The following is a 17,601-nucleotide window of genomic DNA, read 5'->3' on the forward strand; positions in this document are numbered from 1 at the left end:
CTTCATTTTTTCTCCACGGCAGTGCAGAAGAACCCATTTGATTCTCCTGTTCGATGCATTTATCTCCTTGTGGGTCTGCAGCAGACTTAAGCCTTATAAGTGGTTGTGTGTACCCAACCCTTCCAGGTGAGCGCAATCCTGCACATCCTTGTATATTGTTACCCAGAGCAGACCCTATTTCTGCTTTGTCTCCTCTCCAGTTTCTCTCTGAGCCTTCTGGAAAAAGGAGAAATAAATATCCTTACATTTTCGATGGTGCCTGTTCTTCTGTTTTTCTCTGGCTAGTAACCCCTTTACAACGTTTTATGCACTGAAAGTCCACCCGCATATCTATTTCCTGTCTAACAGCTAAGTGGCGGGATTAACTCTTTACTGTCCCGCATATTGCATGTGAAAACAATGCAACAGTTCAAGTATTCAAAAGGATATGTAAAATATACTCCACATTATAAAACAATATTTTAATCCCCAGTTCTGGCAAATTACATAAGCATGTTTGATTAAACTTCAGTTTCTGCCAAGCGGAGGCAGTGACTGGAACACTAAAGTTGTACTTTTTAGAGGTTCCTTATCCTCTATAAGGCTTTGTGCTTAGCGTATACCGACAGTTTAGGCTGACAGACTTCATGTAATGGTGGTTACGATAGAAAGATGTCAGAACACATAATGCATAACAGTCTGCTGTGTATACAACAGAATAGCCTCAAACCTGTCAGAGTGCCCATACTGACTTCTGCCCACCTCCAAAATAGCCTAAACTGAGCAAATGAGCATCACAATAGTATGTCCTGTCACATTGCAAAAAATGTTCACAAATGAGTGGTTTGAGGAATGTGACAGAGTTCAAGATGTCAACTTTATCTCTAAATTTTATAGATCTGTAATCAATCATCTGTTTGATGTGCTGGAAAAACAAATATTATTTATGAAGACAAGGAGTCATAAATTACAGGTCTTACATCATCTGCTGATATCTTGGTCCCAAGAACCACAAATCCATCCTTTGTTGGGTTAGAGCTGCTTTGGTGGCAAAAAGGGGACCTTCACAAAAGTAGGCAGTTGGTGTCAAGACTGATAGATAGATAGATAGATAGATAGATAGATAGATAGATAGATAGATGCCCTTGGGAGAGTAAAATTTGAGCTTCTTATAAAATAAAATTGTGAAATCTTTATTTTTAATATAAATGTCATATAAATTCAATGCTTCCAGTTAGGGGTGATGAAAAATACCTATTTTAGATCTAATGAAGATTGTTAGTAGACATTGAACATCCCCATTTCCTGCTTCAACAGAGCGTGTAACTGAAGTGAACACAGACATCTTCGTGACCAGCTTTGGACCAGTTTCTGATCACGATATGGTAAGATGCAAGAATTTTCCTATATTACATTCTATGCTCACGGAGTTTGACTTCAAGGTCTATGCACAAAGGGAATAGAAAAAGCTTAATTATATTTGCATATGGTAATGAACAAGTAAAGACTAATGTTACCTAACAGGCATCTGAGTGCTTTTTTTGTTTCATGTGTCATGGCTGACCAATATTTGATCTCTACTATAAATTTGACAATACCCTAAGTATTCTGAGCATGTTACCTGCAAGATTAAAATGACCTTCAAGTCAAAATGTCATTATTTTACCATTTGAAATTGCTGCATTTAATGAATATTTAGATGATTCTTCATAATGCCTTAATGTTAAGGCTAGGACTACATTGCCACATGTCAAAAAAAGATCAAAAAGACAGCGCCTCACAAAATGGTGAAAGATCAATCTTACATTTTATTCTGCCCCTTGTGGCGACGTTTCGGTCAGGAGACCTTTTCCTGACCGAAACGTCGCCACAAGGGGCAGAATAAAATGTAAGATTGATCTTTCACCATTTTGTGAGACACTGTCTTTTTGATCTTTTTTTGACATGGAATATGCTCTGGGATGGACTCCCTGGTTTTGATATGCGCTTTTTGTCCTTAAAGGATATGGCTTTATTGTGGGGTGCGATTTAACAGTTTTTGTTTGGACATATACATGTCAACATGTGTCACACAAGTGTTGATGAATTAACAGAACGGTAAAATGATATTTTGTGCAACAGAAAAGATCATCGTTTTTGGTGACAAATCATCCTTCATAAGCCGGACTCACACTGCCAAGAATGACGGTAGCCTATATGCACTATACAGTCTGCTACTTTTGGCTCACCTGTTTAAACAGGCTATTAAGTGACTGTCAATTAAAAAAGATTAAGGGTTACCGATCGTTGGTTGAATCATGTCGCCGAATGGTATGTGTAAATGGACTCTTAGATGTTAGAACTAGGTTCAATCCATGTAGTAGACCTACTGCTTCATATTAACCGAATAAAGGTCCAGCCAATGAATTGCAGTTAAGGATGTTCTTTGCCTTCGCTTTTGTTTTCTATTGCAAGTAAACATAGTTCTCTACATTTCCGGTTACTAGTGTATACCTCCCAATTCCTCAAAATTCAAATCAAAGCTCACACCTTGACACGCAAACCCAGTAATCACACCAGGATCCCTATTGTTGCTTTCCTAAATTGTCCAAACTGTGCCACTCTACAGCAGCACCAACCCTCCTACTGAGTAGTCTAATTCAGGTATAAGATGTTTGCTTTGGCATGTACACCATGACCGCGTATAGCCCATTTGGGATTTTTCTCCCCAACATACCCCCCCAAACTAGCCACTTGTAGCCAAACAAAAATCCGCCACCCCCCCACTTAACACTAGTTATGCAATAAAGACATAACACATTAAATTCTTTGGATAATTTTGGCCACAGCGGCCAGTTTATTAACAAACAACAATGAATTATAATAATTATAACAAAAATATCTGAAAACTTGAGGGGGATGGTTCTTGGAGCTAAAAGATCTGGCATCATATAGGCAAAATTTGCCCCCAAACTTTTTTAACCAACACTTTTTTACCCTCAGCTGTGACCACCAGCTCGAGGGCACCATGTAACCCTTTTCAGGGCAGACCAAAAAACCCCAAAGTGTTATGACCTGGTGGTCAGGACAATAATGGACCTGGTGGTTAAGAGCACACGGAATGACCTGATAGTTACTGATAATAAAGGACGAGCTCTGGGACGTGGGAACTCTGCTGACCGCAATCCCTAATCCTATCAAACACACTAGAAATAGCCGTGGATTGCGCCTAACGCTCCCTATGCAACTCGCCACAGCCTAAGAAACTAGCTAGCCCTGAAGATAGAAAAATAAAGCCTACCTTGCCTCAGAGAAATTCCCCAAAGGAAAAGGCAGCCCCCCACATATAATGACTGTGAGTAAAGATGAAAATACAAACACAGAGATGAAATAGATTTAGCAAAGTGAGGCCCGACTTACTGAACAGACCGAGGATAGGAAAGGTTACTTTGCGGTCAGCACAAAAACCTACAAAAAGACCACGCAGAGGGCGCAAAAAAGACCCTCTGCACCGACTCACGGTGCGGAGGCGCTCCCTCTACGTCCCAGAGCTTCCAGCAAGCAAGACAACAATAAAAATAGCAAGCTGGACAGAAAAATAGCAAACCAAAGAAATAAAAGCTGGAACTTAGCTTCTGCTGGGAAGACAGGTCACAAGAACGATCCAGGAGTGAACAAGACCAATACTGGAACATTGACAGGTGGCATGGAGCAAAGATCTAAGTGGAGTTAAATAGAGCAGCAGCTAATGAATTAACCTCGTCACCTGTGGATGGAAACTCAGAAACACCCACCAGAGGAAGTCCATGGACAGAACCAGCCGAAGTACCATTCATGACCACAGGAGGGAGCCCGACAACAGAATTCACAACAGTACCCCCCCTTGAGGAGGGGTCACCGAATCCTCACCAGAGCCCCCAGGCCGACCAGGATGAGCCAAATGAAAGGCACGAACCAGATCGGCAGCATGAACATCAGAGGCAAAAACCCAGGAATTATCTTCCTGACCATAACCCTTCCACTTGACCAGGTACTGGAGTTTCCGTCTCGAAACACGAGAATCCAAAATCTTCTCTACCACATACTCCAACTCCCCCTCAACCAACACCGGGGCAGGAGGATCAACGGATGGAACCACAGGCGCCACGTATCTCCGCAATAACGACCTATGGAACACATTATGGATGGCAAAAGAAGCAGGAAGGGCCAAACGAAATGACACAGGATTGATAACCTCAGAAATCTTATACGGACCAATGAAACAAGGCTTAAACTTAGGAGAGGAAACCTTCATAGGAACATAACGAGACGACAACCAAACCAAATCCCCAACACGAAGTCAGGGACCCACACAGCGCCGGCGGTTAGCGAAACGTTGAGCCTTCTCCTGGGACAATGTCAAATTGTCCACCACATGAGTCCAAATCTGCTGCAACCTATCCACCACAGTATCTACACCAGGACAGTCCGAAGACTCAACCTGCCCTGAAGAGAAACGAGGATGGAAACCAGAATTGCAGAAAAACGGCGAAACCAAAGTAGCCGAGCTGGCCCGATTATTAAGGGCGAACTCAGCCAACGGCAAAAAGGACACCCAATCATCCTGATCAGCAGAAACAAAGCATCTCAGATATGTTTCCAAAGTTTGATTAGTTCGTTCGGTTTGGCCATTGTCTGAGGATGGAAAGCCGAGGAAAAAGACAAATCAATGCCAATCCTAGCACAAAAGGATCGCCAAAACCTCGAAACAAACTGGGAACTTCTGTCAGAAACGATGTTCTCCGGGATACCATGTAAAAGAACCACATGCTGGAAAAATAATGGCACCAAATCAGAGGAGGAAGGCAATTTAGACAAAGGTACCAAATGGACCATCTTAGAAAAGCGATCACAAACCACCCAAATGACCGACATCTTTTGAGAGACGGGGAGATCCGAAATAAAATCCATAGAAATATGTGTCCAGGGCCTCTTCGGGACCGGCAAGGGCAAAAACAACCCACTGGCACGAGAACAGCAGGGCTTAGCCCGAGCACAAGTCCCACAGGACTGCACAAAAGAACGCACATCCCGTGACAAAGACGGCCACCAGAAGGATCTAGCCACCAAATCTCTGGTACCAAAGATTCCAGGATGCCCAGCCAACACTGAACAATGAATCTCAGAGATAACTCTACTAGTCCATCTATCAGGGACAAACAGTTTCTCCGCTGGGCAGCGGTCAGGTCTATCAGCCTGAAATTTTTGCAGCATCCGCCGTAAATCAGGGGAGATGGCAGACAAAATTACTCCCTCTTTGAGAATACCCGCCGGCTCAGGAACACCCGGAGAGTCAGGCACAAAACTCCTTGACAGGGCATCAGCCTTCGCATTTTTAGAGCCTGGAAGGTACGAAACCACAAATTCAAAACGGGAGAAAAATAACGACCATCGAGCCTGTCTCGGATTCAACCGTTTGGCAGACTCAAGATAAGTCAAATTCTTGTGATCTGTCAAGACCACCACACGATGCTTGGCTCCTTCCAGCCAATGACGCCACTCCTCGAATGCCCACTTCATGGCCAACAACTCACGATTACCAACATCATAGTTACGCTCAGCAGGCGAAAACTTTCTAGAAAAGAAAGCACATGGCTTCATCACCGAGCCATCAGAACTTCTTTGCGACAAAACAGCCCCTGCTCCAATCTCAGAAGCATCAACCTCAACCTGAAACGGGAGCGAAACATCTGGCTGGCACAACACAGGGGCAGAAGAAAAATGACGCTTCAACTCCTGAAAAGCCTCTACAGCTGCAGAAGACCAATTGACCACATCAGCACCCTTCTTGGTCAAATCAGTCAACGGTTTAGCAACAGTAGAAAAATTAGCGATGAAGCGCCGATAAAAATTAGCAAAGCCCAGAAACTTTTGCAGGCTCTTCACAGATGTAGGCTGAGTCCAATCGTAAATGGCCTGGACTTTAACAGGGTCCATCTCGATAGTAGAAGGGGAAAAAATGAACCCCAAAAATGAAACCTTCTGAACTCCAAAGAGACACTTTGACCCCTTCACAAACAAGGAATTCGCACGAAGGACCTGGAACACCATTCTGACCTGCTTCACATGAGACTCCCAATCATCCGAAAAGACCAAAATATCATCCAAATACACAATCAGGAATTTATCCAGGTACTCTCGGAAGATGTCATGCATAAAGGACTGAAATACTGATGGAGCATTGGAAAGCCCGAATGGCATAACCAGGTACTCAAAATGGCCCTCGGGCGTATTAAATGCTGTTTTCCATTCATCGCCTTGTTTAATACGCACAAGATTATACGCCCCTCGAAGATCTATCTTGGTGAACCAACTAGCCCCTTTAATATGAGCAAACAAATCAGACAGCAACGGCAAAGGATACTGAAATTTGACTGTAATTTTATTAAGAAGGCGGTAATCAATACAAGGTCTCAAAGAACCATCCTTCTTGGCCACAAAAAAGAACCCTGCTCCTAACGGTGATGACGACGGGCGAATATGGCCTTTCTCCAAGGACTCCTTTGTATAACTCCGCATAGCGGCGTGCTCTGGCACAGATAAATTGAACAATCGGCCCTTAGGAAACTTACTACCAGGAATCAAATTAATTGTACAATCGCAATCCCTATGAGGAGGTAGGGCACTGGCTTTGGGCTCATCAAATACATCCCGATAATCCGACAAAAACTCTGGAACTTCAGAAGGAGTGGAAGACGAAATAGACAAAAATGGAACATCACCATGTACCCCCTGGCAACCCCAGCTGGACACAGACATAGATTTCCAGTCCAATACTGGATTATGAACCTGTAGCCAAGGCAACCCCAAAACGACCACATCATGCAGATTATGCAACACCAGGAAGCGGATATCCTCCTGATGTGCAGGAGCCATGCACATGGTCAATTAGGTCCAGTACTGAGGCTTATTCTTGGCCAAAGGCGTAGCATCAATTCCTCTCAATGGAATAGGATACTGCAAGGGCTCCAAGAAAAAACCACAGCGCCTAGCATACTCCAAGTCCATCAAATTCAGGGCAGCGCCTGAATCCACAAATGCCATAACAGAATAGGATGACAAAGAGCAAATCAGAGTAACAGACAATAGAAATTTAGACTGTACCGTACCAATGGTGGCAGACCTAGCGAACCGCTTAGTGCGCTTAGGACAATCGGAGATAGCATGAGTGGAATCACCACAGTAAAAACATAGCCCATTCCGACGTCTGTGTTCTTGCCGTTCAGCTCTGGTCAAAGTCCTATCACATTGCATAGGCTCAGGCCCATGCTCAGATAGTACCGCCAAATGGTGCACAGCTTTACGCTCACGCAAGCGTCGATCGATCTGAATGGCCAAGGACATAGACTCATTCAGACCAGCAGGCATGGGAAACCCCACCATGACATCCTTAAGGGCTTCAGAGAGACCCTTTCTGAAGATTGCTGCCAGGGCACATTCATTCCACTGAGTGAGCACAGACCACATTCTAAACTTCTGACAATATATCTCCGCTTCATCCTGACCCTGACACAGAGCCAGCAAGATTTTCTCTGCCTGATCCACTGAATTAGGTTCGTCATAAAGCAATCCAAGCGCCAGGAAAAACGCATCAACATCACGCAATGCCGGATCTCCTGGCGCAAGGGAAAATGCCCAGTCTTGAGGGTCACCACGTAACAAAGAAATAATGATCTTTTCTTGTTGAACAGGGTCACCTGAGGAGCGAGGTTTCAAGGCAAGAAACAATTTACAATTATTTTTGAAATTCAAGAACTTAGATCTGTCACCAAAAAACAAATCAGGAATTGGAATCCTAGGCTCTGACATCGGATTCTGAACCACAAAATCTTGAATGTTTTGTACCCTTGTAGTGAGATTATCCATCCAAGAGGACAGACCTTGAATGTCCATGTTTACACCAGTGTCCTGAACCACCCAGAGGTAAAGGGGAAAAGAGACAAAACACACTGCAAAAAAAAATGGTCTCAGAACTTCTCTTATCCCTCTATTGAGATGCATTAGTACTTTGGGCCACCTGTACTGTTATGACCTGGTGGTCAGGACAATAATGGACCTGGTGGTTAAGAGCACTCGGAATGACCTGATAGTTACTGATAATAAAGGACGAGCTCTGGGACGTGGGAACTCTGCTGACCGCAATCCCTAATCCTATCAAACACACTAGAAATAGCAGTGGATTGCGCCTAACACTCCCTATGCAACTCTGCACAGCCTAAGGAACTAGCTAGCCCTGAAGATAGAAAAATAAAGCCTACCTTGCCTCAGAGAAATTCCCCAAAGGAAAAGGCAGCCCCCCACATATAATGACTGTGAGTAAAGATGAAAATACAAACACAGAGATGAAATAGATTTAGCAAAGTGAGGCCCGACTTACTGAACAGACCGAGGATAGGAAAGGTTACTTTGCGGTCAGCACAAAAACCTACAAAAAGACCACGCAGAGGGCGCAAAAAAGACCCTCTGCACCGACTCACGGTGCGGAGGCGCTCCCTCTGCGTCCCAGAGCTTCCAGCAAGCAAGACAACAATAAAAATAGCAAGCTGGACAGAAAAATAGCAAACCAAAGAAATACAAGCTGGAACTTAGCTTCTGCTGGGAAGACAGGTCACAAGAACGATCCAGGAGTGAACTAGACCAATACTGGAACATTGACAGGTGGCATGGAGCAAAGATCTAAGTGGAGTTAAATAGAGCAGCAGCTAACGAATTAACCTCGTCACCTGTGGAAGGAAACTCAGAAACACCCACCAGAGGAAGTCCATGGACAGAACCAGCCGAAGTACCATTCATGACCACAGGAAGGAGCCCGACAACAGAATTCACAACACCAAAGCTCCCGAGGCCAATCCCCGTCCAGAGCCTGTAACCACAAGCCAGATCCACCCCCATCCAATTGACCTTCCTCCAATAAAACATCACTAACTCCAAGAACCCCACCCCCACCCCACTTGCCACTGTGACAATGAACAATATCATGAAAAATTATAAAACAAACAACTTCACCCGTCCCTTAAGAATGGTTAAACGACCATCAAAAACACCACTAAACATCCCTGAAAAAGAGGGAGGGTAGGTGGGCTCTCTTCTCCCTGTGAATGGCAATTTTCCCGCACTTTCCCCCCCTTGTCGCCGTTGTCCAGCCCCCAAACTCCTCCCCCATTCCCCTACAGCCAATCCCCTCACGGTGTTTCAAAAAAACAATATGGAAAAACCCCTCCCATGGCAATGTAGTCATGTGGGGCCTCCATCCTGCTGTGCCCATTCCAGCCCCCATCTTGATCGTGTATAGCCCATTTGGGATTTTTCTCCTCAACATACCCCCTAAACTAGCCACTTGTATGCAAGCAAAAATCTGCCACCCCCCACTTAACGTTAATTATGCAGTGAAGACATAACACATTAAATTCTTTGGATAATTTTGGCCACAGCGGCCAGTTTATTAGCAAACAACAATTATTATAATTATAACCAAAATATCTGAAAGCTTGAGGGGGAGGGTTCTTGGAGCTAAAAGATCTGGTATTATATATATAGGCAAAAAATGCCACCAAACTTTGTTAACCAACACTTTTTTACCCTCAGCCAAGACCACCAGTTCGAGGGCACCATGTAACCCTTTTCAGCGCAGGCCAAAAAACTCCAAAGCTCCCGAGGCCAATCCCCGTCCAGAGCCCGTAACCGCAAGCCAGATCCACCCCCATCCAATTGATCTTCCTCCAATAAAACATCACCAACTCCAAGAACCCCACCCCCTGCCAACCACAAACAGCCCTGACCACCTCAGGCTCGTGAGTACCCCACCACCGCCAACGCCCTTTCAACTCCCTCCTGCAGGGCTAGCGCCCACAAATCAATACCGATATTGTTCAGATGCACACCATCTTCTCTCCAGAAATTACCGACCCCAGCCTCCAACTCAAAATTCCTCACTGCAATTCCCCCATTCCTGGATACAAACTTCGCCACTGCCCTATTAAGTTTTATCCTGGCCCTATTAATGCCTTTCAAGGATCAAGCCAACCTCCATTGCTTCCTAGGCACGATGTCAGACCACACCGTCAGAACTCCCGAATAAGAGACCCACAATCTCAACAAATCAAAACGAATATCCCTGATCAACTCCCTAACCGTTTTCGTACCCAAGTCATTCCCCCCCGCGTGCACCAGTAAAATATCCGGAGCTCTATCGAAACGCGCTGCCTGAGTAATCCACCTTTTCCTTTGGTATTTTGTCTGCCTATAGAATACCTTCAATGTCTTTCAGCTACCCAGTAAATTCAGTTCAATGTACTGCTGTCCATAATCTTTCTAATTCATACATCTCCAAATTTATCACCCGATACCCACCTAGAGTACATGCAATTTTTGTGGCCTTTGCAAGAATTCCTTCTTTTCTGTGCCCTAGTACAGTATGTTCCTCACACAACTATCTTCAAGATTTCACGCAAGCACCCTCTATAGGCCGGGATCACACATGCGAGAAACACGTCCGTGTCTCGCATGTGAAACCCAAGCTCTGGCGCCGGCACTCCAGAGCGGAGCATGCGGCTCCATGTGTTCCTATGCGGCCGCACGCTCTGCTCTGGAGTGCCGGCGCCAGAGCTTTGGTTTCACATGCGAGACACGGACTTGTTTCTCGCATGTGTGATCCCGGCCATACTCTTGAGACTCACTACCTCAGCACATCAGATTGTCTTTTCGACTGAAGCTTTTTGATGCAACCTGAAAACCAGAACTTATCCCTCCAAGAAAATCTACAACCTGCAATATCCCAGTTGACACCTCATTACCACCTAAGCTGAAAAAAAGTATTTAAAGCAATTAATTCACTTCTCTTCCGTAATTGTTATTAAAGCATATTTATAAACTCATAAATATGCAAATAGCCTCTTTAAGGAGAAAGAGGATAGGAACTCTGGTGCTACCAATTGGGGGTAGTAGTCCTAAAAGACAATATAAACCCTTTTAAACAGCTGGCCGCAACATTTAGTATTTAGTATACATTTTTCAGGGCATTTGCCCCTGATCAGTGCAGAGCAAGAGGACTGGTTTGGCTTGTGAGAGACTCTAACAGCAATTATAAGGCTGAAAAGTTTTTCCTTGTCAGCGTAAGGTGAGTTTTAGGCAATAAAATGCTCCTCTGGAGATATAATTGTGAAATGACCTCTTCAGAGAGATTGAGGACAGGAATACATGTGCAACTCGTTAAAGGACCTTGCCACATAACTTATCATAGCAAGCTAAACCAGAAACTGCATTTGCAGACACGCGTTTTGGCATGTTTACCCCTCATCAATGCAAAGCAGGAGGACTGGTTTGGCTGGGTGAGATGCTCTGATAGTGGGTCTAAGTGCCAAGTAGACATAAGGAGACTTATAGGGGCAGCACGGTGGCGCAGTGGTTAGCACTACAGCCTTGCAGCGCTGGGGTCCTGGGTTCTAATCCCACCCAGGACAACATCTGCAAAGAGTTTGTATGTTCTCTCCGTGTTTGCGTGGGTTTCCTCCGGGCACTCCGGTTTCCTCCCACATTCCAAAGACATACTGATAGGAATTCTAGATTGTGAGCCCAATCGGGGACAGTGATGATAATGTGTGCAAAACTGTAAAGCGCTGCGGAATATGTTAGCGCTATATAAAAATAAAGATTATTTATTTATTTATATGGGCTAATTAATGAATATCAGATCTCAAAATCATTACATTTGTTCACATTATGCAAGAATATGATGTTTGATGGTTTTGGTTAACCCAAAAATTCAGATAGGAGCAGGCAGCCTCCATACTTATAGACTGCAGCTGTACAATGAGGTCAGTGTCATGTGGCCACATGTGTTTGTTGGTCATCGATCTTAATATTGATATTACATTTCGCACCTTGCTATTTTTCTTCTCTGCTTATATTTCAAATACATGATCTTTTCATTTATTGAGTGGTAAATTACAGACAGATGGAGCTGCATTGTAAATAGCAATAATAAAGCAATAAGAACAATGAGTCATTTTACCTGTAATCTCTATTCTCTATTTGTCCATATACAGGAATATACAATTGATGTATTTTTTCGACAAGGTTGGAAGGATGAAAGACTAAAATTCAAGGGACCTATGACTGTTCTTCGCCTAAATAATTTAATGGCTAGTAAAATATGGACTCCAGATACATTTTTTCACAATGGGAAGAAGTCTGTGGCTCACAACATGACAATGCCAAACAAACTGTTAAGAATAATAGAGGATGGAACACTGCTATATACAATGAGGTAATTTTTTTTTTCTTTTTATTAAGCTATATACTTTATTTTTTGACAATTTACTGTCATGGTTTGTTATTGCTTTTTTACTAGAATTAAATTTGATAAATTAAAAAAATATGAAATGAGTAGGAATAAAAAATGAGAAATTGTCTAAAGGGCTTTTCAGCTTGCAGGATTTTCTGCCTGCTCTATAAAGAAACACACTAAATAAATAAAACAGCATTTCCCCACTATATTCGCACTATTGACTCAACATTAACCTCTTTACAACCTTGGACGTATAGGAACGTCCAAGGTTGTCTACCCCCTTTAAGCTGGAGCTGGCACATGACAGCTGATTTGATCAGTTGTCATGTGCCTCTAACAGCCACGGGTGGAATCGGGATCCACCTGCGGCCGTTAACATGTTAAATACCGCTGTCAATCACTGACAGTGGCATTTAACTTGAGTGCGTCATAAAACCTGCCAATCGGCTCCTGTCACATGATCGTGGAGTGCCGATTGGTTTGCATGACAGCTGGCGGTCTGCAAAAGTTCATTGGAGATGATGATTTATGCTACATAAATGCTAGCATAAGCGATCGAATGATCACAGCTTCCTGTCTCCTAAGGGGACTATTGAAGCAAGTAAAAAGTAAAAAGATTTTTCAAAAAAATATTTAAAAAATTAAAAAAAAAAAGTTCAAATAACCCCCCTTTTGCCCTACTCAACATAAAACAATACACATTTTGTATTATCTGCATTCAGAAATATCCAATTTATCCAAATTTTAAGTAAATTAATCTGATCAGTCAACAGTGTAATGAGAGAAAAAAAAATCAAAACTCCAGAATTTTTGGTCACTGCAACATTACAATATAATGCAATTACAGGTGATCAAAACTTCATATTTGCCCCAGAATAGTATCAGCGCGTCACAAAAAAAATAAGCCATCATCAAACCCCAGATCTAAAAAATTGAATACACTATGGGTCTCAGAAAATGTTACGATTTTTTTTTAACAAACTTTAGATTTTTTTAACTACTTAAATAAAGAAGAACCTATACATGTTTGGTATCTGCATTTTTGTACTGACCTGGAGAACCATAATGGCAGGTCAGTTTTAGGCATTTCATGAAAATGGTAAAAAAATAAAACTATTGTAAAGTTGCACTCTTTTGCAATTATACCATACTTGGAACTTTCCCGTTTTAAAATACACTATGTGGTAAAACCAATGGAGTTGTTCAAAAGTACATCTTATCTTGCAGAATACAAGTCCTCACATGGCCATATCGATGGAAAAATAAAAAGAGTTATAGTTCTGGGAAGAAGTGAAGCAAAAAACTAAAACCCTAAAAAGGAAAATCTCAAGGTCGTGAAGGAGTTATAGTGAATCTTTCAGTAGAAGCAACCCTCCAAAGTTGTCTATATGGGCATGGAGGTCAAAGGAAGCTTAATAAAATGATACATTAATATTTGGGATCCGGTGTCTAATTCCAGAAAAAATATACATTTTCCTTATTATGCAAATGAGCTCTTCAGATCTATGGATCGAAAACTGATACCTCAGAATCTGCCTCCAAAGATTATTTTAAATGAAAGGGGCACAACCAGTGTGAGACATGTAGCTCAAGAGAGTAGACGTACCGTTACTATGTCTCACACTGGTAACTTCCCCTTCAGTTAACAATAGCTCTATAAGCAGACTCTTAGGAAGATCTATGTCCCGCCCATAGATCTTAACAGCATATATACATATTAAGACTGCTTGCACTTATCAATGTATCATTTTACTCAGCTGCCTAAGAGATATTTCTATATAGACGACTTAGCAGAGTTGATCCCACTGACAAATTCCCTTTAATACTATATGAAGTAAATGAGACATACTGGAAAAAAATTATATGTATGACAATGACAGAGGGCTGCAAAATGAGAGTGTTTCCTTTTCTATCTGTTTGCAGTAGGAAACAAATATTGTTAAGCCACTCCTTTGTTAAGGCTAGTTAATGAATTAAATAGTTCTTAGCCAAATGCTCCTTTGCTTCTTCTGAGTATATGTGTGGGCTGAAAAATAGCAAAAAGGGCAGGAGATGCTTACCTGCCTGGGCCTCCAAACAAATGCACCATCAGGATGCAGTGGACCCATGTGGTTAAGATGGCGGCAACACAGAAATACCGATGAGGCAGCCACTCATAACTAACCAAATTAATGGAGGGGGTGGCTGCTTGGAATATGACTGCACATTAGAGACTTGTATGTGGTGCTGTTCACACAATATGTGTGGGCTGAGTTGGAGGAATGGAGTAAATCTCAACTAGACTCCTCTGGAGGCGGCTTATATCCCTGAGAACAACAGATTGGAAAACTATCTGATTCCTTTCATTCCCACATCTGCTAGAGATGAAAAAGTTCAACTGGAATTTATGCTTGTGATGTCTGCCAATTTTCTACAAGAACACTAGATAAGACCAAGTAGGACATCCTGCAGACTGACAAACAAAGTGGTCAAGATTAATAATTTATTTTTAGGATGTATTTCTCAGCTTAAATCTAGTTTCATTAAACAGTCTTTTTCTCTTCCATTTTTGGCTGGAAGATGTCTGACAGTTTGGGTTTAGCGGAGATGTTTAGCTTATCATTCCTGGACTGTAGTCAGTTTTTTTTTACAGTCATTCACAGAAATGGAGAAAGGCTGAGCTCCTTGAACACTTGAATACTTCTTCATGTACTTATCACATTTTTGGTTAAAATATGAAAAAATGATCATTTTTAGTTTTTCTTTAATAAAGAATTCACTTAAAAAAACTCAGCTGAAAAATAATTTTCTGTGTAATGAATACACATTACATTAGGTAACATAGAAAGATGTGAAAAAAGCTTATAAATGAATACAGTGCCTCTCATGACTTAATATCTGGTTACAACATAGCTTTACTTATCTGGAAGAAAAAATACCTGTGTTAATAAATGTCAATCATTTTTGACAGTTCAATTTAAAGATGCTCTAGAAGCCTATTTCCACAAAATAAATAGACATTTTTGGTTTAAAAGCATTTAGACAAGTTAACTCCTGTTTTAAGTAGAAAGTTCGGAAGCTCAGTTGCAGTTTACAGGGTTCTTGCATTGGTAGAATGAGTTTGATGCTAGGGATGAGTGACCAGTAAAATGCTTGGATGCTCATTACTAGGGATGAGAGAGCATTAAAATTTTCAGGTGCTCTTTGCTCATTACTAGAACCTAGAAATTCCTAATACTCGGAAGCTCATTTCGAGTAACGAGTATGAGTCAATGGGAAATCTGAGCCTTTTTCTGGCAGAAGTTATGGGCAGCGCTCCAGCGGCAGCAGCAGAGAGCAGACGCAGCATAAGCACTCTGTTTAAGGGGGCAAAGTGCTGGAGCGCTGCCTATAACGTCCACTTCACAGGATCACTCAAGCATTTATCAGCATAAGGCGACATATTGAATAAGACTGGAGATCGGTCGAAACGTCGAATAGAGTTGCTCATATACGTTTTTCTCTGCTCTACGAATATTGTGTGTGACCACACAAATAAATTTCCTTTTTGCATCACCTTACGGATAGAGTGTGCAGTGAATTCTCTTCATTTGGACTCAGGGTCTCAAGGGCCCATTCCACCAGCACCTTGCATTTGGACAGAGTGCATGCCAATTTATTGTATCTAGGAAACAATACTGTCACACTTTTACTCCACTTTAAGGACTGACAATAAAACATAAAAAATCAATGAGAAATTGGAGTTTACAGGAAAAAAATGTCAAGAAACATTCTTTCCTATGTAATGACTTGTATATTAGGCAAAATTTTAGGATATAAAAAAAAATTAAAGTTAGCCCAAACTTTTATTTATTTATTTTTTATACATTTTTTTATTTTTTATAAAAGAATTGGAAATTTCAGTGTAATTTATGAAGGAAGAAAGAAATGCCAAAAATTAGATGGAAAAGGCTCTCATATAAACCCTGTATTAGACATCAAGTAGGACTTCATACACATTATGTTCAAATTGTCATGTAGTGGCACTCCTAGACTCAAAAAGGTTTTGCCCTATGTGCAAAGTCTGCCAAAAATTACAAGCAAGGTCATCCATATGTAATGCTGGTATCTGGATGCAATGCACAGAAGCATGAGCTGAAAACAGTTAACATGTTTATAGTTCTATTTATATAGTAATTTAAAGTAACTCTAAACAATTAGTGTTAGTAACTAGGCAGATTAGCATTCAAACAAAGATAATAATAAACTTGGAAAAGCAAAGGAAGTATTTATCTAACATCAATGTTATGTTCACAACAGTGGTACGCCCAGCTGCCACCTAGGTTTTCTCTCTGCAATTCTGGTCCTAGTAGGGTTTTCCCGCTGGGCCGCAAGTCTCTTTCTGACATACTGTAGTCTATCAAAGCCAGTTGAGTCTCCCACACATCAACTAGCCCCCTGCCATCCTGAGACCCTAATCCGAGCAGACCGCGCTAGTGTAGAGGATAACTGAAAGTGACGGCCCTGCTCACACACTGTTTTTTCACAGTCACAGGCATGTCCTGCCTGTTGCAGTTTCCTCATGTTTATTGTTTATTCTTGGCTTAATAATCATCGGGAGTCTCTCAGGATTGGACGCCTTGATGAATAACATCTGGTCTCTTGAGCTTTACTGGTGTAGGACACTGATCCTGTGTAGATTCTTAGCCTTGTCATGAGATGGCTGACACCTTGCTGTGGTAGGCTTTCCAGAGATGCTTGTTACGCTGGCTTTAGCCACATCTCTGGAAAGTGTCTGCTCCGCTTTCTTCTCTGGTGCCAAATCTGCCAGTGATTTGGCACACAGGGCTTTTATATCCAGAAAGTCCTTCCTGTGAGTCACCTGATCAGGTCCAACACACAAAGTCACTCCCCCCTGCAAATCTTCCAGCACCATTCGGTTCAGCTTGATTTAGCCTTGCTGCAGATGGCAGTATCTCCTAAATAATGGCACATCCTGCAAGGGCTCTTCCGGGATTTCACTGCTTCTTATTACACATACATCATGAAGTTACCATCTGTAGTGACTCATACAAAAGTAAACAAAGTGTAGTTGTGGTCTTCCTACTCTCATAACATCTTTGCACACAGTGCAAAGCCATAAAAAATGATAATGGTTATAATTATTATGGTCATCCATACACAGTGCCTCATACAAAATTTAGCAACATCTAGCCCATGTATCACTACACAAATAAAGGCTTTGGAAAGTGCAAAGTCAAGAAAAAATAAGGAGGATCATCCAGTCATCCATAGACTCTTGAATGCAACAACTGGCGGGCCTTGTTCAAATATTAAAGTTTAAAAACACTTTATGTGCT

The 17,601-nt window shown here is 42.0% G+C and overlaps 1 protein-coding gene across 1 annotated transcript in view; it reads left to right on the forward strand.

Annotated features, from left to right (window-relative positions):
• The window catches only part of GABRA1 (gamma-aminobutyric acid type A receptor subunit alpha1), a 340,058-nt gene that overhangs the window by 148,368 nt on the left and 174,089 nt on the right, over window positions 1–17,601 (forward strand). The window contains exons 4-5 of the mRNA XM_069763789.1: window positions 1,297–1,364; window positions 12,042–12,262. Of these exons, the coding sequence (XP_069619890.1) occupies window positions 1,297–1,364; window positions 12,042–12,262 (289 nt within the window). The remainder of the gene's footprint in view (window positions 1–1,296; window positions 1,365–12,041; window positions 12,263–17,601) is intronic.

Source organism: Ranitomeya imitator, chromosome 4 (assembly GCF_032444005.1).
Source record: "Ranitomeya imitator isolate aRanImi1 chromosome 4, aRanImi1.pri, whole genome shotgun sequence".
NCBI classification, from domain to species: Eukaryota; Metazoa; Chordata; class Amphibia; order Anura; family Dendrobatidae; genus Ranitomeya; species Ranitomeya imitator.